This window comes from Crocuta crocuta, unplaced genomic scaffold, assembly GCF_008692635.1.
Source record: "Crocuta crocuta isolate KB4526 unplaced genomic scaffold, BGI_CrCroc_1.0 scaffold179, whole genome shotgun sequence".
NCBI lineage: Eukaryota > Metazoa > Chordata > Mammalia > Carnivora > Hyaenidae > Crocuta > Crocuta crocuta.
In genome coordinates this window covers 5,236,638-5,262,665 of record NW_027551568.1, presented here as the reverse complement: position 1 = coordinate 5,262,665, position 26,028 = coordinate 5,236,638, and the positions used below count along the sequence as shown (strand labels likewise).

General features: G+C 50.1%; 1 protein-coding gene across 2 annotated transcripts in view; it reads left to right on the top strand.

The window, feature by feature from the left end:
- The window catches only part of STK32B (serine/threonine kinase 32B), a 274,790-nt gene that overhangs the window by 198,111 nt on the left and 50,651 nt on the right, over positions 1 to 26,028 (top strand). The window contains exons 4-5 of one of the 2 annotated variants that reach the window (XM_077750487.1): positions 8,934 to 8,971; positions 20,589 to 20,678. In XM_077750487.1, coding sequence (XP_077606613.1) covers positions 8,934 to 8,971; positions 20,589 to 20,678 — 128 coding nt within the window. The remainder of the gene's footprint in view (positions 1 to 8,933; positions 8,972 to 20,588; positions 20,679 to 26,028) is intronic. The other variant, XM_077750488.1, reaches the window with a different exon arrangement.

Below are 26,028 nucleotides of genomic sequence, written 5' to 3'. Positions count from 1 at the left end.
CTGGCCTTTCCTTTTTTTTTTTTTTTTTTTTTTTTTTGTGAGAGAGAGAGAGAGCGAGGGGGGGGGGAGCTGAGGAAGAGAGAGAGAGAGAGAGAGAGAGAGAGAATCTTAAGCAGGCTCCATGCTCATGCAGATGAGGGGCTTGACCTCACAACCTTGATATCATGATCTGAGCCAAAATCAAGACTTAACGGACTGAGTCACCCAGGTACTCTTACACTGTGGCATTTTTAATCCTCACAACAATCCCAAAGGTGGGCAAGATGATTGCCCAACCTTACAGAAGAGGAACCTGAGGTTCAGAGAGGTTATGAGCCGCAGGGCCAGTTTGTTTCAGATAGATTTAAGGTCCCTTCCAGCGGTAACAGTCTCGGCATCTGTGACTCTTACACATTTTGGCAGTGTGCCCCCTCGGACAAGATACTCACAGAGAGACTGGGCCCTAAAAATAGCATCTCTTGAAATATTAAATCACTGTAATGCTCCACATGTATGCTGCTTTCTACCCAGGGCTCCCACATTCCTTGTATAATCTGGGGAGGGAAATCCCTCCTTCTTGGTTTCCATCCTGCGCCCTGCCCTCCCCTTGGGGGGTGGGGCAGTGCTGTTTGCTTGTTTCCTCTGCCCTCGGATCAGCACCTGCCTGGCTGGCTACTTGAGAGCTTGGGGAAGTCAGCCCATTGGCACTCGTGCGCCCCAGCCTGAGCCGAGGATGCCTCCCCAGCCCCCAGCCTGTCAATCAGACTGAATGCTCCTGCTCTGAGGGAGCCCCAGGGCTCAGCAGCTGTAACATTGGCATCCTAACTGGTTCCCAAAGGAACCCGAGCCCACCACCGGGGCCCTGTATTTTAATGAAGCCATCCCTACACACCAGGGCTTGTAAGACTAGAAGATCCCCCCAAATCGCCCCCTGAACGCAGTCCCCACATTGCGAGCCAGTTCAGATATCTGAGTTTCTCCTTTAGCAGATCAGTGCTTTCAAACCCCAGGAGGCATCAGAACCCCACTGAGGCTTGTCCCCAAAATGCAGGTTCCCAGGCCTCGCCCACAGAGGCTGAGGCTGCGACTGGTCTGAGGTGGGGATGGGAGGCCGTGTTGGCCCTAAGGATCGTGCCTTCCAAAGTCTCCAGACTGAGGAGCCACCGTGGGAAGCAAGGAGGGGAATCAGTGGAGGCAGGTGGTCGGGAGCGCCGGGCCTTTCGTCCACTCTGGCTGCCAGTCAAACAGCTATTTACTGAGTGCGTCTTTTGTGGCAGACGCTGTTCTAGGTGCTGGCGACACACCGGCGGGGGGCGGGGGGGGGGGGGATGTCCCTGCTGCCCTGAGGTTTACATCTCAATCAGGAAAGACAAACCGAGAGCAAGTTGGTAAGGAGAATGTCAGGCGGTGAGGGGTATGGAGAGGAAGGAAGGAGAGCGAGNTTTATTTTACAAATAGTTTAGGGTCAAGTTGGTTTCCATGTAACACCCAGTGCTCATCCCCACAAGTGCCCTCTGCTGCTTTTTTTTATAGTTTTTATTTATTTATTATTTATTTATTTATTTATTTTACAAATAGTTTAGGGTCAAGTTGGTTTCCATGTAACACCCAGTGCTCATCCCCACAAGTGCCCTCTGCTGCTTTTTTTTATAGTTTTTATTTATTTATTATTTATTTATTTATTTATTTTACAAATAGTTTAGTGTCAGGTTGGTTTCCATATAACACCCAGTGCTCATCCCCACAAGTGCCCTCTGCTTCTAAGTGTTCTTGCCGCAAGGAAGTCCGGAGAGGGCGGTGAGCGGAGAGCGCCCCCTCTGGGTGCTGCCGGGAGATGCAGGGGGAGGCCCGGGCTCCAAGGTTGAAGAGGTGCTCACGTTGGATGGAGGAGGGCGTGAGAAACCGCGGAGCCAGGGGTGGCCCCCGGGCCTTGGGGGCAGACGGTGTTGGGGGTTTGAGGAGAGAAGCGTGTAACTAGTGCCCAAAGAGCGAGAGGGACCGGATGGGGAGCTGCCATCAGGGGAAGGGCTGCCGGACCCGGGTCTCGATGCACTGTTCTGCAGCCGCGTAGCAAGCAGAAGGTAACTCGGGTCTGGGTTTGGGCTGAGGCATCGGGATCAGGAACTGAGGCTGGGGGCGGGGTTGGCGTGGATGAGGGCAGCGGACTCCCGGCTGTGAGAGCTGGGGACGCGGGGCCTGGCGGGCGCCGTGAGGGGGCGGCTGTGGATGCGGTGGGTGGAGGGCAGGTGCCCTGGAAGGCGGGGCCTGAGAGGTGGGCGAGTGACTGCGGTGGGTGGTGGAGGCACCGAGACCTGACCGCAGGTCAGGGACTGAGGGTACCCAGCCACGTGGCTGTTGCATCACCCAGATTCACACCTGGGGTGCGTGGAGGGAGCCAGGGACTCAGTCCCACGTGTCTGTAGGGGCCTAACACAGGGAAGGGGAGGGACAGTGTGGTCAGACGGCCCCAATTTCAATGACCGTGAAGGTGGAAGGAGGGACAGGGACAGTGGGGAGCCAGGGGCCACCTGTTCTCCTCCCACCTGGAGCCCCCAGGACTGCTGGGAAAGTGTTCATTAGAGAGGAGTGGGGTGGGGGCAGTGTCCCCAGCTGAGAGCCCTTGGGTGCCTCTTCACAGGGGACCCAAGGAAGTTGGGAGGCAGAGGGCTGACCGGGTGGGGACTCAGGAGTGCTCCAGGCACGGGAAGCGCATGCAGACGTGTGGGCAGGTGGGTCAGGAGGCTCTGCCCCACCCAGAGCGTGAACAGAAAGAGCCCAAGGTGGGCATCAGGGGAGCTGGGTTCAAATCCCACTGCTACTTTTTAACTGTAACTAAGGAGGAGGTGCTGTCCTCTCTAGGCTTCAGTTCCTTGTTCATAAAAAGGAGATAAAGCCGGATTTCTAGGGCTGTGAGGCGGGATAAGTGAATTGCAGATGGGAAGGGCTTTCATGAACTGTAAAACAGCGCACACCCAGAGATGGTCCTAATCATGCTGGTCAGCTCTGCCATCTTCTTCTCTGCCACATCCTGTTTCCTCTAAACTCCCTGCTAAGTAGGAGTGGGTCAGGGTGTGGGTAATAATCACCATTTATTGAGCACCTACCGTGTGCTAGGAACTGAGCCAGGTCTTTTGCATACATGATTTCATTCCATCCCCGTTTTACAGATGAGGAAAACTGAGACCCGGGCAGTAGCAGAGTAAGGATTTAAACCATTATCCATGTGTGAAGGGCTCAAACTTTTTTTTTTTTAACATTTGTTTATTTTTTTGAGAGACGGGCAGAGACAGAGAGTGAACAGGGGAGGGGCAGAGAGGGGGACGGAGACACAGAATCCGAAGGCGGCTCTGTGCTGACAGCTCAGAGCCTGACATGGGGCTCAAAGTCATGAGCGGTGAGATCATGACCTGAGCCGAAGTTGGATGCTTAACCAACTGAGCCCCCCAGGCGCCCCGAAGGGCTCAAACATTTATCCAGCATCACAGGATGTCTGGGCAAGCACCCTGTCCTTTTACACACTTCTCTTGTTTGCCATTTGCCGTGAATTTGCATTTTGATGGAGCGCTCTGGCTCACGGACAGACTGTTACAATTCAGTCTAGGAGCAACTAGAAAGTGATAGCACTGGGTTGGTGGGTCTCCGAGGGCTTTGTGGACCCCTCCTGACCTGACTGGGAAGGTGACACCCTCACTGCCTCTAGGGTGGCATGTTATGAACGTTGTCAGGCTCACCCATCCATTGAACCCAGCGCATCCTTGAACATGTTTGTGAATCCCAAAAGCTTCAAAAACCTCTGTGAGACGTACTTGGGGATAATTAGCTGGATGCAATTGCCGTAGTAACCGAGTTTACATCAGTACCCTGGGGAGACACGGCTCTGGAACTGGATTAATCAATGTCAGCCATGCTGGTGTTTGTTTTTTGCAGGATTAAAGGAAAACCAAGAATCCCCGTGCCTGGTTTGGTCGGATGCGTTTTCTCTCCCGTATAATAGAGAGGAAAATGACTGGGGTCGCAGCATGAGGTTTTAGCGAGATGCAGGACAGAACTCTTACGAGGCTCGGTGCACATTGGAAAAATTGCTTCTCTGCCTTTAAACCAAGATGTGGGCCTCTGACTGGTGTGTCCTGACTCCACCACGGACTCTGTGGCTCAGGGAAATGTCTCACTCTACTTCAGCCTGTTTTGCTACCCAGGGACAGAGCGATCACAACATCCCCCACGTATATGAGTTTCGGGGGTCAGGGGGGCTACCGTAGCAAAAGGCCACAGACAGGGTGGCTTAAAAAAAAAAGCCTGGGTGGCTCAGTCGGCTAAGTGTCCGACTTCAGCTCAGGTCATGATCTCACGGTTCGTGGGTTCGAGCCCCGCGTCGGGCTCTGTGCTGACAGCTCAGAGCCTGGAGCTGCTTCAGATTCTGTGCCTCCCTCTCTCTGCCCTCCCCCCACTCATGCTCGCTCTCTCTCTCTCTCTCTCTCTCTCTCTCTCTCAAAAATAAAGAAACATTAAAAAATATTGTTAGGTCCAAAATCAAGGTGTTGACATGGTTGTTCCCTCTCGGGGCTGAGAGGGAGAACCCAGCCCATCGCCTGGCAGTTCCGGGCAACCTTGGCCTGTGTATCCACACCCCCTAGTCTTCACCTCTGACTTCAAGCCGCCTTCTCTGTTTGGATCTGAGTCTTTCCCTCTCCTTATATGGACACCAGTTGGATTCGGGGCTCAACACAACCGGTGCAAACTCCCTCTTCATTACCTCTACAAAGACATTATTTCCAATGGCCTCCCAGCCACAGGCAGACGTGCATTTGGGGAAAACTCTTCCACCCACTGCAGTAGTTCAGGAGGGCATCTAACCGTGTCCTAACACCCGCCGCGTGGGTGGGCATGGGCGAGGCACGCCACTGAGAGACAAGGCCAGGACGGCTGGGGGACACAGGGCGCCACGGGCGGTCTGCTCTGCTGGGCCCCGGCCTCTGGTGCAGCTCTCTAGACCCGTGTGCACGCATGCGCCTGGGTCTGTGACAGTCATGCCCTATTCCGAGCTGTGTCCTTATGGCGGACCCTTCTAGGTTAAAATGGCTCCTCTTTTCCTCTTGTTGTTCAGCATCACTGGGGTCCCTGGTAGTTTTCTTTAATGCCCTCAGCTGATGGATGTACGAGCTGACAGCCACGTTTCAGTGCTCACTTTTATTTCTGAGATTGTATTAGAACTGGCCGGCAGCACGGAGGTGCCAGAGGGACATTAAGGGGATTTATGTCAGAAGGGACAGAGTCAGATTTACGCCTTGTAAAGCCATCCGGGTCATATTAAAAAAGAAATACGACCTCGTGTGTGGGCGTTGTTATAAGGAAACATATCCTGAAATACCAGTAACGTGATTGTATTTATTGAATCAGATGTTTATTATGCACATGCTTCTCCGGTTATTACTTATTACCGCCTCGTTTCGATTCTGGGAACTCCTGCCTTTTTTCCTTGATAATTTTTTTTGTTTTTTCTCCAAGGTAGAGAATATTGATCTAGAGACCAAGCCACATGTGATTTGCGTTCTTGTCTGCCAGTGTGTGAACTTGTGTGAATAGTTCTTTCCTCTTCAGTAAGATCGGAGCAGGGATGTCCGCTAGAGTTGCATCAGAACTAAGTGAGGTGACATGAAACGCTGGCATTGTACCTGATGCATGACCCATGCTCCGTGTTTAAGCTACGGAATGTGCGTGAAATTGCCCCTGGCATGCAGTGAGCGCTCAGTGGAGAGTATCAGTGAAGATGCTACCATTACTGTGTCCCGTTGGTGGCTGGGGGTTTGTTCACGGTCCCTGCCTTCCCCAGGAAGCAGGAGAGAGAGGAAGAAGTAATATCTGAGAAGCAATGTTGTGTACTCTCCTAATTGTTTCCTAGTTTCTAGAATAATCCGTGCCTATATGATGACATCCAAAATGTGAGGACCAAGGTCATTATCTTTCTGTTCCACATCAGCTTGCTGGGGGATGATGGGTGCATCAAGCCGGTGCTCAAGGTCACAAGGGTTCACACACACCAGGAGAGCCCAAGATTTTGCTTTGAGGTCTAACCACCTAAAGCTGGCTTCTTCGTCAAATAATGCCCCTCACAAGTAGCCTCCACCTGCCTCTGTAAACCCATCTCCTCTCCCCTGACCACAGCATCTGCTGACCACCCCTCCCCACCTCCGGCTAGGCTTGTCTTCCCTGTGCCCAGAGCTGTCCAGATGCCCTCCATGCCGTTCCTTGGTGAACGGCCACAGAAGCCTCTGGATCAGACAACCGGCTCTTTGGATTCATGTATTAAAATACAATAAAGGGGGCGCCTGGGTGACTCAGTCAGTTAAGCGTCCGACTTCGGCTCAGGTCATGATCTCTCAGTCCATGGGTTCAAGCCCCGTGGTGGGCTCTGTGCTGACAGCTCAGAGCCTGGAGCTGCTTCGGATTCTGTGTCTCCCTCTCTCTGCCCCTCCCCCGCCCACACTCTGTCTCTCTCTCAAAAATAAACACAAAATTTTTTTAAACATACAATAAAGGTAAGTTTCTGTAATAGCTGGGATGTACATCGAGGTGCTTTAACAACAGCAAGAATAAAAGTGACGGAAACAGACAAATCCTTCCCATAACTACGCGGAGTGTGTGTCATCTGACTTGGAGTGATGAACCGCAGGCCCCCGGTGGCGGGCAGAGTGCCAGGGCCACGGGGCCCGCAAGAGGCAGGCTCAGGACTCGCCTCTTCCCACCTCCATGTACCACTTCCATGCACATCTCCGTGTCTTCCTCTGTGGCCGTGGCTTTCATTCACAAGTGTGGCTCTTCGTCTTTGTCTTTGTCACTGCAGAGGACCCTCCGAGGCCCCGTCACCGCCCTCCTCTGCAGCCAGGATCAGAGCCACTTCTTTATTGGTTTTTGGGTTTGTTTGTTGTTGTTTTTTTTTAAATAGCCCAGCTGACATTTTATGCTTTGTTTTATTCGGGGGCTGGAGAATAATTCAAGAGCAAGAACTGGGTTTTATAGCCTCTCCTGCATACTTTCCATCAAAGTGCCATTTTGCTCAGCTCTGAAATTATGGGCCTGTCTTCAGAAAACATTGCCGCGGCCTTTCCATCCACGCAGAGCTCCTAATGCGCGTTCCGAACACCTGAGCCCATTTGGAGCGGGGTGACGTGCTAGTGTAGAGATATCATCGATGAGAAAAACAGACCTGGAGGGAACGGTCCCGAATCCCATGACCCTGAGGCTCTGATAAGATGCTCTGCCCATAAAATGCTCTTCTTTTTTGTTTTTTATTGTTTTTAACATTTATTTATTTTTGAGAGACAGAGAGACAGAGCATGAGAGCAGGGGAGGGGCAGAGAGGGAAGGAGACACAAACTCTGAAGCAGGCTCCAGGATCTGAGCTGTCTGCACGGAGCCCGATGCGGGGCTCCAACTCACGAACCTCGAGATCATGACCTGAGCTGATGACAGACATGTAACCAATTGAGCCACCCAGGCGCCTCTGTGCTCTTCTTATTAAATCTCAAGTGGCTCGGGCTCTCTGGCTCCTCTGAAGTCTGCCTGGTGGGAGTCCTATAAAAGAGATCTAATTCGCTTTCCCAGAAGCTCGGCGATGGGCCCAAGTGTTCCCCAACTCCAACTGGGAGCCCTGCCGTCAGTAGGACCTCGTTGGATTTTCCCAGCAGCAGTCAGAGCGGGGCCATTTCCATTTTCCAGATGAGGGAGCAAGGCTCAAATTGCCCACGATCATAGAGCTAGTGTATTGCTTTTCCATTGCCGTCTAACAAACAGCCACTAATTGCTAATTTAGCAGCTCACACGGCTCACATTTATTCTCTCAGCTTCCGTAGGTCAGGACCCGGGCACAGCTGAGCTGGCCCATCTGCTCAGGGCGCCACAGAGTGGCAGTCCAGGTACCCACTGACTGTGTGTGTTCCTGGACCTCTCCCAAGCTCCCGCGGTTGAGGACAGAACCCGCCCTCTCGGACAGAGTTGGCCACCTCACCTGCAAAATGAGGACTTGCTCCCAGGTTGCCCTTGACTGAAGTTTTCTTTTTTTCTTTCTTTTTTTAAATTATAGTTTATTGTCAAGTTGGATTCCATATAACACCCAGTGCTCATCTCCACAAGTGCACTCCTCCATGCCCATCACCCCCTTCCCCTCTCCCNACTCGACACATCCCCAAAGGCAAGGGGATCAAGAGCAAAAATGAACTATTGGGACCTCATCAAGATAAAAAGTTTCTGCCCAGCAAAGGAAACAATCCATAAAACGAATAGGCAACCGACAGAATGGGAAAAGATAGTTGCAAATGACATATCAGATAAAGGGCTAGTATCCAAAACCTATAAGGAACTCACCAAACTCCACACCCAAAAAACAAATAATCCAGTGAAGAAATGGGCTGAAGACATGAACAGACACTTCTCCAAAGAGGACATCCAGATGGCCAACAGACATGAAACGATGCTCAGCGTCCCTCCTCATCAGGGAAATACAAATCAAAACCACACTGAGACGTTTTCTTGATGTCAACCTAATGTCAGGTCTTCTGAAAGTCCTTCCCTGACCTCCCACCAGAAGCAGGACCTCTTTTGGTTTCTAGGTGTTCAAAGCACTCGTCCCAACTTGTGACGGGTCATTTATTCTCATGCTTCCTGGCCCATCTCCCTCCCTGGAGCTCAAGCTCCGTTCGGCTGGATCCGTCTTGTTTACTCTTGTGTCCCCCAGTGACCCCAGAGGGGACACCCCATAAATGCTGGTTCACCTGCGTTCTACTAAGAGCCGACACAGAGGGAACGCCTGCCTGTGTCAAATTTCCCCGCAGCACGAAGTGTGCCGGAGCCGGGGCAGGGGTCACCCTGGCGGCCAGAGGGCAGGGTGGCATGTTTGTTATGTGCTCATCAATAGGCTCCAGGAATCACATTTTCCGCCTCTTTGTTTTCTCTTCCAGAGACATCAAGCCCGACAACATACTTCTGGATGAACACGGTAAGCCTCTTACGCATGTTTTATAGGGATGCTTCCGGTGGGGAGCTCAAGGCTCCGGGAAACCGGGGAGCTAGATTTTAGAGCTGACAAGAAACCCTTTATTTTGTTCAATTCTGGTGGGTGAACACCTGTGTAATTTCCGGTCTGTGTCCTGAGCAGTGAGTCAAGCCCAGCGTGTTTGAAGGTTTCGCGGCCAGCCGCGTAGCCGCTCTGGTCCTGGCGTGAGGATGACGGGCCGGAGGTGGGAATGCAACCCACCTGCGAGGTGGGGCGAGCTCCCCCACCTGCGGACCTGTGGCTTCGGGAAATCCACTCACCTCTCTGAGCCTCAAGGTCACCTTCTGTAAAACATAAAATGGCGCCCACCCTCCAGATTCTCATGGAGATCAAATGGCATCATCCATGGCTCGCAAGCCAGAAGGCAGTAACCAATAATCCACCAAGCTTTCTTCCCTGATCCTGGCTTCTCGAGCTTTCATGTGTACACAGACCCTGATTCAGTAAGTCTGAGGTGGGGCCTGGACTCTGCGCTTCTGACAGCTCCCGGGCGAGGCCAACGTTGCTGGTCAATGGACCTCACTTGGAGAAACAAGGCTCTGTGTCCAACTTTGGTCTCCATGGAGTCTCCTGAGGGATTTAGTAAGAATTAAAGTCCATTCCCCATCTTGCTTCGGCGTCTGTGTTTTGACTCACTCCCAGGGATGTGACGCCCGTCAAAGTCAGGCCCATTAAGTCCAGGGCGTGGCCCAACAACCCACAGTTCAGCTGATCTGACACTCATCTGCAGCCTGCCGCCACGGGTTACAGCAGCCTTGAACATGAACTTTGCTGCCATTGCTTTGGGGGCCTCATCCCCTAAGGGCTTTCGGGAGGGTGGGGTGGAGTGAGCAGCTAGGGAGTTTTCTGAGGTGCTCTTGCATCGTGCAGGGATGAGGCTGCTGCCTCTTCTACGCAGCTCCTCCAAGCCTCCCTCCCTGACCCCAGGAGGTAGAGGCTGTGGCTCCTTCTAGAAGCCTCTCTGGAAACCTATTTGTGTCACCAGTGAGTCTCAGGGAATCCTACCTCATTGTATCAGCTCCGTGGTATTGGAATATGGAGAGCAGGAGCGGCGGAATCTGGGCGCGAACCTCCTTCCAGAAGCTGAAACCAGCCTGGGTGTTTTGGGGCAGTGGGCTGAAATTCCTGTGCTCAGGAATCAAGGGTCAGGGATGACCTCAAGATGCTGGGGGGCCTGGGCAGAGCTGAGGATGCAAATCAAGGCCCCCAGTTAGTAGATACAAGACGGGATCCTTGGATGTGGAGCTTCGCTGACCCCCTCCCCCAACTCTCTGTGTGTCTTCGGGCAAGTCGCTCCACCGCTCTGGGTCCTGGCCTCCCCAGCAGGAAAACAGAAGTGGTGCGGCCTTGAGGGCATGGTGACAGGGAAGGTCAGCCCGTCACGAGAGCAGGACATAAAGGGTGCTCCCTCAACCTCTCCCAGCCCCTTCTCTGCTCAGGGCAGGGCGGTGGGATCGCAGAAGCAGGGGCTCACAACTTTATAGGAAGAACTCAGCCATTTTATCTGTGAGGCAATGACACCCAGCCTGTGTGACTCCATGGTTCATATGTGATCCTCCCGGCTCCCGGCCACTGGCTTCTGGAGCCGCTGCACCCAAACACACGGGTACACGGGCTTCTGGCTCTCTCCTTGTTCCTGAGCTCTGGGTCTCCATCCATCCCCTCCCTCCTCATCTCAGCTCTCCACTCAGCTTCCTTCCCCTTTCCTTCCAGACCAGACCTCCCCCCAGTTCTCTGAGCGCCCCATCCTTCGCCCCTCCCACATGGCTTTCACGGTGTCCTGACCCCGCCTCTGGCTTTGCAGCATCCCACACCCCCCCCAAGGGCCTGTGGACTGACCTTCTTCGCTTCTCTAAGCTCCTGTGTCGCAGGGCGATCTCTTCTTGGTGTTGAGACACAGCACTGAAACACTATTTCATACTAAAGAGCAAATGACTCCTGCCCCACCCCCAACTTTAACATTCAACGAGTGCCTTTCCAGGCAGTGCAGGAGGGAAATTTAGGAGCAGGGAATTCTCCATAGAACACACAGGGCTTCTCCCCAGAGAGCCTGTGGCCATGGTCCTCCCTTTCCCGATTTATATTAGGAGCCACTCATCAGCTTTAATTCCCCCTTAGTCATTGTTGCCTTTGACTGTATTGAGGTGTGATTGGCCAATAAAAATTATATATGCTGAGGTTGTACAATGTGATTTTTGTAAAAGTGTACAACATAATGATTTAATGTATGTATACATTTTGAAATGATTAGCCCAATCATATTAACTAGCATATCCATCACTTCATCTTACTTTATGTATGGTAACATTTAAGATTTACCTTCTTTTTTTTATGTTTATTTATTTTTGAGAGAGAGAGTGTGTGTGAGCTGGGGAGGGCCAGAGAGAGAGGGAGACACAGAATCCGAAGCAGGCTCCAGGCTCTGAGCTGTCAGTACAGAGCCTGACATGGGGCTTGAACTCATGAGCGGTGAGAACATGACCTGAGCTAAAGTCAGACGCTCATCCGTCTGAGCCACCCAGGCACCCCTAAGATTTACTTCTTAACTGAGTTCAAAAATACAATAGAGTGTTACTAGCTACAGTCTCCATAACGAACATGAGATCCCCTAACTTTACGCTAATTGCATTACAGAAAAGTTTACAAAGCAGGTGCTAGTGTTGCTGTTTAAAGAGTTTGATCATGGGTCTCATAGACCCTTTTCCTCCGAGAACAAGTCATTTGGCTGTGTTTACAGTGGAACATAAACACAATGAAATGCATGCACTCACAGTTTCTTAATAACGTTCAAGTTCTGCTGGTTACGCAAAATCTAAGGCTCTCATACGAGCTTTGCTGCTCTCTCCGTGTCTCCTGTGCTTTCTGAGCCTTTGCACTGGGTTTAATCCTCTCTGACAGGCATCTGGAGGAAAATGAGGTTGGAGGAAGGGGAGTGTGGGGAGGAGTGCCGGGCGTACATTAGGGCTGAGTGCAAACAGCTCAAGGAAATGGGGACTGAAAGTTGCAAAGGGAAAGGGGAGGGGTACAGCCTTTCCTACCGGGAAAATGATGCTCCCTAATGAATAACCTCATGACTTTAATGCACAAACAGGAAGCATCTAGTAGGCTCCTAGGTCTGCATGGGCTAAGCTCTCACAGACAGGCTCGATACTAAGATTGAGCTCGGGTGGGGTCAGCCAGGCAGCTCTGGTGATGTTGGCTGTGCCCAAGGGCTGCCTACTTCTGGCTGGTACATCCTGGCCTTCCTGGGCCACTCAACTCTGCCGCTCCTGGCCCCCCCTCCGGCCGCCAGCCCTGCATGGCCTCTCCAGGCCACAGTAGAAACAGGGGCACAGAAAACCCTCAAGCACACGCCTGTGTCACATTTATAAGAGTCAGGCGTCAGAAAACCCTGCCTTTCTACCCTGGGTGTCCCTGAGGGTCCTTGTGCGGCATTCACTGCTGCTCTAGCCCTTGACCTCTGAGTTCAGGAAAGTGACTCCTTCATTTTTTGCACCGGCATAGGCCACCCGCTGTGCCAGGTGATCCAGAGGACGGGGCTCCGGTGGCTTTTCTCCAAAAAAGTGCAGAGGGCGAGCCCCGCCCACGGATGGGATTCATCCCGCAGGACAAGGTGGCATGCAGGGACATTTGTAAGGTAGCTGGTGGTTCTGGGGTCAGCGCAGGGGCCGCGTTGTATAAAAGCTGAGGGACCGGGCCGGGTCCTGCTGTGTGAGCGGGGTCCACAGGGCACGTGGGGGCAAGTGATGACACTCCGCTGCAGGAGACCGTAAGGAGCCCCCCCCAGCCCACACTTTCACAGCTGCCCTCAATCTTCGGCATCGGATCACACGGCAGCTGCCCCAGTGGAGCGGGTTTGCTTTTCTCTCGTTGTCTTAACCGTGTCTTTGCTTCCTGACCTCTGATGCCCGACTTCTTCACACTCAGGGCCACTATCCACCTGCCCCAGTCACCCCGGGGCCAGACCCCTGCACCCCAGAGCTCCTGAGATCATGCAGGTCAGCCAGTCCTAAACCTGCTTGCCCTGCCTCGCTATTCCTTCCCGCAGAAACCACCAGCAAGCCCCTTGCCCACGTTTTCACCCTTCTCTCTCAGCCTTGCGGCCGACCCTGAGCTCATCCATGCAGCCCCCACGACACAGTGTACCCCCGTCTCTTGGGTACGCCCAAGAACAAGCTATCTTTTCAATGGCAATTGTCTCCTGATCTGTTGGCCTCAGTGTACTCAAATGTCCCAATAACTGATGCATTGTAGAGCAATCATTAACCTAACTCGTCTCTAAGAGTCCACCCTCCATGGCCTGACATATTTGTTGACAAATGTGAGGAGCGCTCCCCAAAATGGTAGCGGACAGGAGCATCGACTCTCCCTTCTCCCTCCTCAAAACTCTTTGCAGGCTTTCTCCATCACCCCTGGAGGGAGAGATGCCAGGGCAGCCACAGGTGGGCGTGCGTCATCTCTGAAGCCTCAGGTCCAGGGATTAGATCAGTGGAGAAAGAAGCGGGGGGCAGGGGGGTGCTTTCCAAGTCAGAGGAGTCAACAGCTCCTTATGCAGACAAGGTGCCAAGCATTTCAGGACAGAGTGCGTGAGGGGGTTGAAATCTGTTCTGGGCGTTCTTGGGAGGTGGTAATGCGGTTCTTTTCGGAGGGGCTGCAGGGAATGGCCGTTCCTCGTGCAGCCCGATGCCAAGGCAGAGTCGTAAAGCCCTAAAGCCTCAGCGCAGGAGTCTCTGAAAGCCCCCAATACATAGCCCCTGACTCAGTTTCCTACAGGTGCCGTAACAACGTCCCACAGATGGGGAGGCTCAAACAGCAGAAATGTATTGTCTATTACTACTAGAGGCTGGAGTCCAAGGTCAAGGTCAAGGTGTGGATGGGGCTGTGTCCCCTCTGAGGCGCCAGAGACGGGTCCATTCCTGTTCTCTCCGTGAGCTTCTGCCTGTCCCTGGGCTGGGGCAGCATAATTCCAAACTCCACATGGCATTCTCCGCAGGTGCAGGTCTGTGTCTAAGCCACGCTACTGGGTCAGGGGTCCACCCCACCGTTTCAGCATGACCTCATCTTAACCAATTATATCTGTGATGACCCTACCCAAATAAAGTCACCTTCTGAGCTAACGAGAGTTAGAACTTCAACATATGAATTTGGAGGACGGGGACACATCCCAGCCTCACCTTCCCCATATGGGATTTTAACAAATGAAAACTAAAGCAAGGAGGTGGCTGATAGGGACCAAGGTCTCACCTTCTTTGCTGACAAAAGCTTGACTCTTTGTGAGTCAAAGGGGCTTCCTACTCCAAGACCCCAAGGAGGGGAAGATTCACCTCCCAGCTCCCCACCCACGGGGGTAAGGGACTGTTCATGTAAGACCAGTGGAGACACCTGCACCTGCCTGGGCAGAGCTAAACTGAGTAAGTCTAGTTTGTTCATCCCCAAATGACCTTCACATAATCTCTCTACCTCCCTTGGGGGACAGTGAGGAAGAGGTGGGGTAGGGCCAACGATCTACTGAGGAGAGAGCCTTCCTTGTAAAATCGTGAGTTTCTATATCTTTGCTGACACTGAGTTCAGATTCCTGCTCTGCCTGATAATAATCCTCTTAATCTCCTTGTTTCCGGAACAGTGTTGGATACCAGGCCGGAGGCACATGTAGCTGGGCCCCTGGCTTCAGGGTGCACATGTGTATGGAGGGGAGGCTTCTATCCTGGTGTGAGTCCAGGAGGGTGACCTGGGGGGCACGCGGTGGCCTGGCCATCCCCTGGCCTGGGGGGAAAGGCAGCTCCATCCCTGGCCAGCAGGATATCCCTAGAGCACACACAGGTCTGGGCTGCAGTGCCTTCACAAGAAAGTAGCTTGGTGAAAAAGGGAGGTGGGGAGCCTCAGGGTCAAGCCTGCCTGGGGCTTGGATTCTGGCTCCAGAACCTTGGGCTGGACAGTCAGTTCCTAGCTGCTCACACCAATGATGAGGCCACCTTAACAAAAGTCCTGCCCCAGTGAAGACCCCTCTCTATCCAGCTTGTCCATCCTTTGACATTGCCCCAAACAGCTGGCCTCTGTGTTCTTTCCACCTTCCAAACCTCTCCTGAGCGCATCTCGCTGGCAGAACGTAAATCTTATCCAGAACCTGAGCTGCAAGAGAGTCAGGAAATGCAGTCCCCACCCCCCACCCTGGCCCTTGGCGTACAGGAAGTAGCAAAGAAAGGAGTGGAATGTGGTGAACAAAGGGCAATGTATGCACTTGAACTGCTATGTTGTACACCTGAAACTAATGTAACATTGTGTGTTAGCTGGAGGGAGGGAGGGAAGGAGGGAGAGAGGAAAAGAAAAGAAATGAAAGAAAAAGAAAAGAAAGGGGAAGAAGGAAGAGAGAGAAAAAGAGAAAGAGTGAAAGAGAGAAAGAAAAGGAAGAAGAAAGAAAAGAATGAAGGGAAGGAAGGAAGGAAGGAAGGAAGGAAGGAAGGAAGGAAGGAAGGAAGGAAGGAAGGAAAGGAAGGAAATAAGGAAAGAAAGTTTGAAAGAAGGGAGGGAGGAAGGGAGTCAGGATGCTAAGTGTCAGGAGATTGTCTCCAGCCTGGTCCTACAGAGTCGTACAGAGCAGATCACAGCTGGAAAAGCGCTATGAAAACCTCTCTATGAATCATATTCGTTGTAATTAATCTATGTAATTGCATGAACTCACATGCCAGCCAGAGTGTGGAGGGAGAGTGTACTGTCCAAGGGGCCTTGGCCACGCTGCAGGGACACCCCCCACCCCCAGAAGCCTGGTGGCTGGAGAGGAAGAAGAAATAGAACAGCAGAGAGCCACTCCACAGAAGCCTTGGGCAGGGTGGATTCCCCAGGGCATCGGATGAACCAAGCTGCAAATGCTGGGGAAGACTTTGCACAGTCCCAGTCTATCTTAGGGGAAGTCACTGAAACTGTTTGGGGGTGAGAGAGCCCCAAATCTCGGCAAGTGACTCCGGAAACCCCAGGAAGCTGTTTTAAACTGTTCACTGCATGCACAGTGGGGCCTGGAGCACACAGAAGGCTCTATGGCCCTGAATCCCCGCCCATGATCAAGACACGGGAGGAGGTCAAATCAAAGAAGAAGAAAACCAAAATTTCTTCTTCTCAAGCTGACGTGCTCCAAAACAGTCAGCCTTCCTGCTGCTGTCAGCCAGATGAAGCCTGGATAAGCTTGTGGCCTGGGATTTTATTTGGTTTCTTTTTCTTCCTTTCTTTCTTCTGTCATCCTGCAAGAAGTGTGCTATGATCTCTGTCAAGATAAGAGGGAGGGGAGAGTGCGCTGCATGTGTGGTCCCGACTGGAAGACCAGGGCCTGCGTTATATCACACTGACATCACAGAAGCACAGTTATGATTAGCAGGAGCACCAGAGCCTGCCCTGGGGCGGGGCCGGGTTGGGGGGCTGCTCAGGCAGGATGTAGACCCTGTAAACCAGCTAAAGAAGAGACAGATGTTCACAAGAGACTTTGCTCCAAATTCAAGTCTCGTGAAAGGGAAACGGAGTAGTGCTGAAAGTGATGGCCTCTTGTGGACAGACTGCCTTCCATCCTCACTCCTGGTCTAGCACCCCCTGGTGGGCACTGCCTTACCACCCACTCCCAGGAATCCACATGGAGGCTTGGCCTCCAGAAGACGGATCTAGAGAGAATTCACTGTCCCCTCTGATCAGATCCCCCAGGTGTGGGTTTGTCGGTCTCAGTGACGTGAATGCATTGCTTGGGTACATTTGGTTAATACCTACATGGGGCTACTTCATTATAGGGGCTGAGAGGGGAGAAGGGAAGGCAAAGGGTGGAACAGAAATAGACGTTTGTGCAATGTAGCTGCAGAGGAGGTACATGAAAATGCAGCAAATTTCAAGAAGACTTTGGACGCCTTCCCCTGGAACATGTCGGGAAGGTGCCAGGGCCAGCTTGGGAAGTGGTAGTCATGGCACTGGTGGTAACTTTGGGGTTTCAAGCCCCTCCCCTGATACACACAGGCAGGATGCAGGCCATAAGCAGTTGCCGGATGAATAAAGAAATGACTGAGACTTTAAAATGTCTTGAAAGCCACATGGCTGTCATGTATTTTTATACTCAGAAAATAGCCCCGGTTACAACTCCTTCTAGTGCCAGCTCTGACACTAGCACTTGTGTTTACAAAAGTCATGGAGAGGGTGGCTGGTCCCACCATCTGAGGGAAGGCTGAGAAAATGACATTACTACAGGCATAGCAGTCAGAAGTTGACATGGAATGTCATCACCTCCTGTAAATACCACTCTAAGCAGTAAGGGGGAGGGGAGGTAACAGGATTTAACTTACCATGTCTCTTTCATTCAGTCTCTCATTTGGGCAGTCAGTCTGTCAGTCTGTCAACAAACACTTGATGAGTTCCTTCCCCAAGACAGGCCTTTGCTAAGGAGCTGGAGACAGAAATGAATAAGGCAGGATTCCTGGCCTCAAGGAGATGACAAAGTGACAGATACAGTATGGTGGATGGTAGGATGGAAGTGACATTGGAGGGGAGAGGAGGGTCATGGGAGAGTCCTGAATCCTTCTGCTATGGACTGAGTGCTTGTGCCCCCACCCTGACTTAGAAGTCGTATGTTGAAGCCTTAACCCCCAACGTGATGATCCTCAGAGCTGGGGCCTTTGGAAGGTAACTGGATTTGGGTGACGTCGTGGGATTGGAGCCACCATCGTGGAATCGGTGCCATTATAGGAAGAGGACAGAGCTTTCTCTGTCCACCATGTGAGGACACAGCAAGAAAGCTGCTGTACAGACCAAGAAGAAGGCCGTCACCAAGAACCCGACCATGCTGGCACCCCCACCTCAGATTTCCAGCCCCCAGACTGTGGGAAATAAATGTTTGATGTTTAATCCCTGCCCCCAGTCTATGATATCCTGTTTTAGCAACCTGAGCAGACAAGGCACAGTCAGAGATAACCCCCTCTGTGGTATGAGTTTCCAGTTGGTGGAAGAATACAAGCAGAGGGTAAATGCAAAGCCTTGGGCCAGGCTTTGAAGAATGAATGGAAGTCTGCCAGGCAGGGGAGAGGGCTGAGGATCCCAAGGGGTGTCAAATGCATGAGCTTCGTGCTCTCAGAGAAAGGAGGGTATCTTGGCCGCAGTGTGATTACTGATTATTGCCGCCATTAAAACTTGTGCTAATGGGTCTCACACAACATCTTGAGCTCCTTCTCTTGCTGAGTTTTGAATGTTTTCAATTTATGGAAAGCAAATAGCCTAAACTCCGTTCATATTTGCAAATTTTCTAGTAAATTTCCATTCTCCTGAGAAGGAACCCACAGGAGACCTTGGATGGCACTAATTTTCACTTTCCCACATCTTTGCTCAGTTGTTAAAGGAAGCTCAGTGGGGAGTTAGAGCTCATCAATTAGCACTGTTCGGGGTGGGGAGGGAGGGACCAGAAGGTGGAATCTGCTGTCTGTCTGTCGCACCTGCTGTGTGTGAATCTCAGGGTGAGTCCCAGAAAGTCTGCCCCTCAGCCCTCACCCCGCCCTGCTGAGGGCTGTCTGGTTCAGGTCTGCAGGGGGCAGCGTGGGGCAGAGGGAAACACTCATCGACCAGGACAGGACGAGGCTGTGCACAAAGTCCAGTTTCCCCCCAGATCAGCTGTGTGACCGTAGACGGCGCACTGGCCTCTGGGGCTTAAGGTTACTCTCCTGTAAAAATGAGGAGAGTCGTACCCTCCTGACACGTGTACTTGAAGGCTTAACGTGAGGTTTGGCACCAAGCAAGTCTATTCCTATGTGATCCTAATAACAGTGGCTATCTTCAGGCGCTGCATTTTTTGCTCCCTATTTACCAGTCTCCCCACTTTGGCGCTTGGCCCTATCTATATCCATTCACAGCAAAGTGACATTCAAACCTGAGTTGGCTATGTGGCTCCTTCTCAAAACCCCCTCACTTGGAGTAAAAGGCACTTGTGGTCACCGCAGCCCTGGAGTCTTGCAGAGTCTGCCTTGCCCTGCCCCGTCTGAGCTCCTGTCCCCCCTTCTCTCTCTGGCACCCTCGCTGGCCCCTAACAGGGGTCTGTACTGGTCTCAGCTTCTGCCAGCTACAGGCTTCCCCTGGTGATCCAATGGCTTGCTTCCCCCCACCCCATCCCTGTCTTCTGGCCTTGTTCAATGTCATGTTCTCAGTCCCTAATTGCTCTACCCTGTAAAGTACTTATTAATATTAGTTCCACTCACCGGATGAGCAAATGGACGCTTCCAGAGTGAAATCACCTGCCGGGATCTCCTAGTAAGTGGCTGTATCAACCACGATGCCCAACAAGCCGTGTATGGCAAGGATCAAAGAGGAACTCAAACAGTCCCAAGCAGTGAAGAGTGTTTTTCCGCTTATATAGCTGACATCCAGTGGAAGGCGGCTTCAGGCAGGGTTTGATCAGGCTCTGGCACCATTTCTTATCTATGCTTGCTGCTCTACCTCCTCCATGGGTAGGCTTTGTCTTTAGACTTCCTTTCATTACGGTAGCAAATAGCTTTTACAGCTCTGGGGTCATATTCCCACCTCACACTGGCCAAAGGCAGAATATCACTTTAGGTACCTCCTGAAAAAAATGACCAAAGGGTCTTCATTTTTTGAACTCCTTGGAAAATTATCTCCCCCAGTTTTCATCAACCTCGGTGAGGTCATATGCTTAATCCTGAGTTAAATCCCATAGCAGAGGGGTAAGGTTAGTTTGACTGGTTCTAGATGGAGCCACATGGCCCACTCCCAAAGCCAGGGGTACCGGGACCAGTAATTGTTAAGACAGCAGACAGGACTGGCCACAAACAGCCCATGTCCACCAAAGTAGCACAAGCACTTGTTCTTGGGAAACCCAGCTCCCAAAGCGGGTTTTTTTTTTCTTTTATACTTTATTGTCAAGTCGGTTTCCATATAACACCCAGTGCTCATCCCAACAAGTGCCCTCCTCCATGCCCACCACCTCCCTTCCCCTCTATGAATTACCAGGAGCCCTGCATTGGCTCGTCAAGGTCTTGGGCCACTATGAACATTGTAATTCCCACTCTGAGTATACAGCTCACTCTTCTGGACTGAGTGACTGGCAGGGCAGGGTTTTAAAAATCTCTCAGCATCTGGACAAAAGCCTTTGCAACCCATTTTTCAAAACCACTCTTAACCATCAGTGTCTTTATTGAACTTTAGCCAGAGGAGAGGCTTTACTCACCCAAGTGCCCCAATACTTCCTTCCTTCTTACTGCGAGTGCTCCTCCATTGCGGGGACAGACCACACTTTGTTTACATAACAGTCTCCTGTGTTCCCCGAACTCTGGAATTTTTTTAGAAGTGACACATGTGAGAAACCTGGAGTTCCGCTCATTCCTGAATTCTGGAACCTTCAGGTAGGTGCACACTTTCCTCTCCATCTGCAGAACTGCCTGGAGAGCCCCCTGCAGCTCTGGAAGGGGTAGGAAATCGCAGACCATTGCATGGAGATACATCTCATCCCCTCAGAAGACTGGAGACATTGGAAGAATCATCTCCTTATTGATGAGAAGCCTGAGGCTCACTGGGGTTTCTGTTTCTCTGTCTCCAGGACACGTCCACATCACGGACTTCAACATAGCGACGATCGTGAAAGGAGCGGAAAGGGCTTCCTCCATGGCCGGGACCAAGCCATACATGGGTGAGTGTTCCAGTCCCCTTTGGGGTGTTGTAGACCCAGTGCCTGAGACCTCAGCGTTCCTGTGCTTCACCCCCACCACCATCCCCACGCCTGCGCCACCCCCATACCAGGCCTCAGCCATTCCCGGTAGGTGCCAGGCACTCTCACACTTTTGTCTTTGCTGACTTCCCTGCCTGGAAGACCTTCTCCTCCTGTGATTTCTAAAGGACTCCTACCCAGCTAGAAAACCTTGCTTCTGGGAAAAACAAACAAAATCAGACAAACAAAACAATTTTTTCCTTTTTATTAATGTCTAGTCATGTTGCCGAAATATAACTTTGGTGTTGGTCATTTGGGGTCTATATTCTTAGGTACACAATGTTTTCCAATGTGTTTTTTCAAGTTGTTTTTTCTTTAGGATCTTTGATGGAAGTGTCATTTTTAGTAAGCATGCCGTTTTCCCTTACACCTACTATCGGAATGTGGGGCCTCTACAAATCTTCCATATTTATTATTTTCAAATCTTTTGTATCTCTTCCTTTATTTGTTTAGAACCTTTCTCATTTTTCTCTTTCTCCTTCTGTGAAAGATTATCTGTTGTGTTTATTTGCATGGTATGCTTTCTAGTGAAATGCTTATTACTGAAATAATTTTCCTTTTATTTCTGTTTTTTTCTTGACTTTTCTTGCCTGAATTCCAATTTATGTTGTTCTTTCATGTCTTATATAGTTTTCTTAATGTCTATATTAGTTATTAGTTCTTAATGTCTATATTAGTTATTGACTACTGTATAACAGTAATATAATGTCTATATTAGTTATTGATTACTGTATAACAATGCAAATCAGCACTTAGTGGCTTATACCATGTTCACTGATTGAAAAATTAATATTGTTAAAATGTCCATACCACCCAAAGCAATCCACAGATTCAGTGCAATCCCTATCAAAATACCAGTAACATTGGGGCGCCTGGGTGGCTTAGTCGGTTAAGCGTCCGACTTTCGCTTAGGTCATGATCTCGCGGTTCGTGGGTTCGAGCCCCGCGTCGGGCTCTGTGCTGACTGCCAGCTCAGAGCCTGGAGCCTGCTTCAGTCTGTGACTCCCTCTCTCTCTGACCCTCCCCTGCTCACGCTGTCTCTCTCTCTCTCTCCTAGAAATAAATAAACCATTAAAAAAAAAAAATACCAGTAACATTTTTTATAGAACTAGAAGAAACCATTCTAAAACTTGAATGGAATGACAAAAGACCCCTGACTAGTCAAAGCATTCTTGAAAAAGACGAAAGCTGGAAATATCACAGTCCCAGATTTCAAGCTATACTACAAAGCTGTAGTCATCAAAACAGTGTGGTACTGGCACAAAAATAGACACAGAAATCACACAGGGAAAGAATAGAGAGCCCAGAAATAAACACACACACATGGTTAATTAATATATGACAAAGGAGGCAAGAATACACAATGAGGAGGTGACAGTCTCTTTAACCAATGGTGCTGGGAAAACGGGACAGCCACATGCAAAAGAATGAAAAAACTGGATCACTTTCTTACATCAATCACAAAAATAAACTCAAAATGAGTCAAAGTCCCAAATGTGAGACCTGAAACCATAAAACTCCTAGAAGAGAGCACAGAGAAACATTGGCGATAGCAACATTTTTCTAGATAGGCCTTTTCAGGCCTTTAAACTATTGGAATTACATCAAAATAAAAAGCTTCTGCACAGCAAAGGAAACCATGAACAAAGCAAAAAGATGACCTACGAAGTGGGAGAAGATAGGGGGGCCTGGGTGGCTCAGTCGGTTAAGCGTCTGACTTCGGCTCAGGTCATGATCTCCTGGTCTGTGGGTTAGAGTCCCGCATTGGGCTCTATGTTGACAGCTCAGAGCCTGGAGCCTGTTTCAGATTCTGTGTCTCCCTCTCTCTCTAACCCTCCCCTGCTCACACTGTCTTTCTCTCTCTCTCTCTCTCTCTTTCTCTCTCTCTCAGAAATAAATTTTTATAAATTTAAAAAAAAGAATGAGAGAAGATATTTGCAAATGACATATCATGGGTTAGTATCCAAAATATATTAAGAAACCTCTATTGTTCTATAATCATAATAATTCCATTAAAACCGGGCAGAATATATGAATAGACCTTTTTCCAGAGAAGACACACAGAAGGGCAACAGACACATGAAAACGTGCTCATCATCACTCATCATCAGGGAGATGCAAATCAAAACCACAATGAGATGTTACTTTACACCTGTAAGAATGGCTAGTATCAAAAAGACAAGAAGTAGCAAGTGCTGGCGAGGAGGTGGAGAAGGAGTCCTGGCGCACTGTTGGTGGGAATGCGAACTGGTGCGGCCCCTGTGGAAAACAGTATGGAGTCTCCTCAAAAAATTAAAAATAGAACTACTGTATGATCCAGTAACTCTACTACTGGATGTTTACTCAAAGAAAGCAAAAACACTAATTCAAAAAGATTTATGCATCCTTACCTGGACTGAAATACTGTTGACAATAGCCAAGATACAGAAGCAACCAAAGTGTCCATCATTGGATGAATGGATAAAGAAGATGTGGTGTATATGACCAGTGGAGTATTACTCAGCCATATAAAAGAATGAGATCTCACCACACACAACCGCATGGAGGAACGTCGAGGGTATTATGCTAAGTGAAATAAGTCATAAAAAGATAAATACCTTATGATCTCATTCATATGTAGAATCTAAAAAGCAAAACAAATAAACAAATGAACAAAAGGCAGAAACAGACCCATAATTCAGAGAACAAGTTAATGGTTACCAGAGGAGATGGGGGGGAAGAGGTGAAGGGGAGGGGGGTACACACTTCCACTTAAGGAAGGAATGAGTCACAGGATGGAAGCACAGCACAGGGAATATAGTCGATGGTACTGTCGTAGTGTTGTGTGGTGACAGGTGGTAGCTACACTTGTGAGTTCAGCATCACATGCATAGCGCTGTGGAATCACCTGAAGCTAATGTAACACTGGGTGTCAACTATACTTCAGTAAGACACAAAGAAAGGACGTTAAAAAATAAGTTTGGAGATGATAAATGAACAGTGTTTAAAAAAATAGTGGCTTAGAAGAGCAACAACGTGCTGTTTCTCACAATCTACCATTTGACTGAGTGGTTCCTCTGCGGGCTTAGGCTGGGCTCACTCATCCATTGGGTGGGTCCACAGGGGGCGAGGCTCAGCGTGGACACCTGAGTTGAATGAGTCTTTCTCTATGTGGTCTTGCATCATCAAAGGGCCTACAGTGAGCTTGCTCGCATGGTGGCACTGGTTTCCAGAAGGACTACCCACTTCCCAGTGCTTATCAAGCTTCTGCTTGCTTCACATTTCCTGATGTCCAGTTGGCCAATGCAAGTCACATGACCAGGACCAGAGACCATGTAGGAGGGGACTGCAGGGGGTATGGATACCAGAAGGCCTGACTCATTGGGAAACCATTAATGAAACAACCAATCACGTCTTTTAATGCTTTTGAAATAGTAGGTTACGGTTTTTCTCTGTTTTGAGATAGGAGGTGGGAGGTGCATCTTTCTGATTAATCACCACTGTAAGGTGTATTATTCTGCTCTTTATTTTCCTTCTTTTATGATAACTTTGCATAGAATTTGACTTTGATACTTTTCTGTTTCTTTATTTTAATGGAATTTAGTTTTCTTGAACTTTTGGTGGATGATATGATTCAGGGTAGCTTTTCCTTTCTTTCTTTTTTAATTACATGTTTATTTATTGGGGCGCCTGGGTGGTTCAGTCGGTTAAGCGTCTGACTTTGGATCAGGTCATGATCTCGCAGTTCGTGAGTTCAAGCACCGTGTGAGGCTCTGTGCTGACAGCTCAGAATCTGGAGCCTGCTTTGGATTCTGTGTTTCCCTCTTTCTCTTCACTCCTCTGACTTGTGCTCTGTCTCTCTCTATCTCTCAAAAATAGATAAAAGCATCAACAAAAATTTTTAATTTATTCATTTTGAGAGAGACAGCACATGCGGGACAGGGAAAGAGAGGAGAAACAGAATCTTAAGCAGACTCCATGCCCAGCATAGAGCCTGATGCAGGGCTTGATCCCATGACTCTCAGATCATGACCTGAGCCGATATCAAGAGTCAGACACTCAACAGACTGAGCCCCCCAGGTGCCTCAAGGGTAGCTTTTCTAACTGAATGTCTTCTGTTATTTTCATGAAGTGTCCAAATTCAAGACAGTTTGCTATCTGGGACTTCCTGGTCTGTTCCACTTCCCTACTTTGATCCAGAACTTCTCTTTCTTCTGTCTATAGGGCCCCTGTCCTGCTCAGTTTTGGTTCCATTTCCAACAGTTCCTCCTTGGGGCTCCTTCTAGAAGGGAGCTCCAGCTGGGTTCCCAGATTGACCTGCTCCCCGGGCGCCTCCGCTCGCCTGACACTGGACTGGACAGCTCCTTCCGACTTTGGTCACTACTCTCGAACTGGCCAGCTGGGACTCCCAGGAAATTCTTGTGGGGATGTGTTGCTGCTCTCTGTTCTCTGGCCCATCATATTCTCTGTTTCCCTCTGTTCAGAAATCACTACCATGGAAGTCTTGTCCCTGTTGATCATTTGTTTCCACCCATTTACACTTTGACGTTCATAGGGAGACAACTTAGTTTTGGAAGAAGTGTTGCTCATGGGTTTGGGCTTAGCTGTTTATCTGTTCTGTCAGTTTATATGCATCTATCTGTAGAGATTCAAAAACTATGTCATCACCTCCCAGAATTCGCTATGTGTGTCGCTCAACTTTTATTTATTAAATACATGAAGTTTGGCCACAAATAATGGTAAAAATAGTCCTTCTTAGTATTCGCTACGTGCCCAGCCATTGAGCTAAAGTGCTTGCCATCTGCAGCCTTATTTAATGTCACAAACAGGCACAACTACTCATTCCCATTATAGAGCTGAGGAAAGAGGCTGAGGGACCCACTGAGGCAGATGTCAGTGATGAGAGTCAGATGTTAGTGACAAGAGTCAGACCCAGGTCAGCAGAGAGCACCAGAAGGCATACATACGAGGGAGTCTGATCACTTCAGATAGTCCCCTTGGGAGGTTACATCTTTACACCAATATGGCTTTCACTGTTGAAGGTCTTTGTGATATCCCTTTCCAGAAGGTTCCAGAGCTGAGGCCAGTCTGTCCAAGGAGGCCACTGACTTGAACAGGGGGGAGAACAGGAGTGGGAGGGGTGTTAGGTCTGCCTCCCAGGCTTCCGTCTCGCACGCGGAGTGGACTCTGGTGGTGTCCTCTGTGTGGGGAGCACAGCGGGCCCACAGGTGCGTGGGCTTCCAGGACATTGAGTTTGAAATTGAGGTGTCTGTGGGAAATGTCGTCCAGGCCT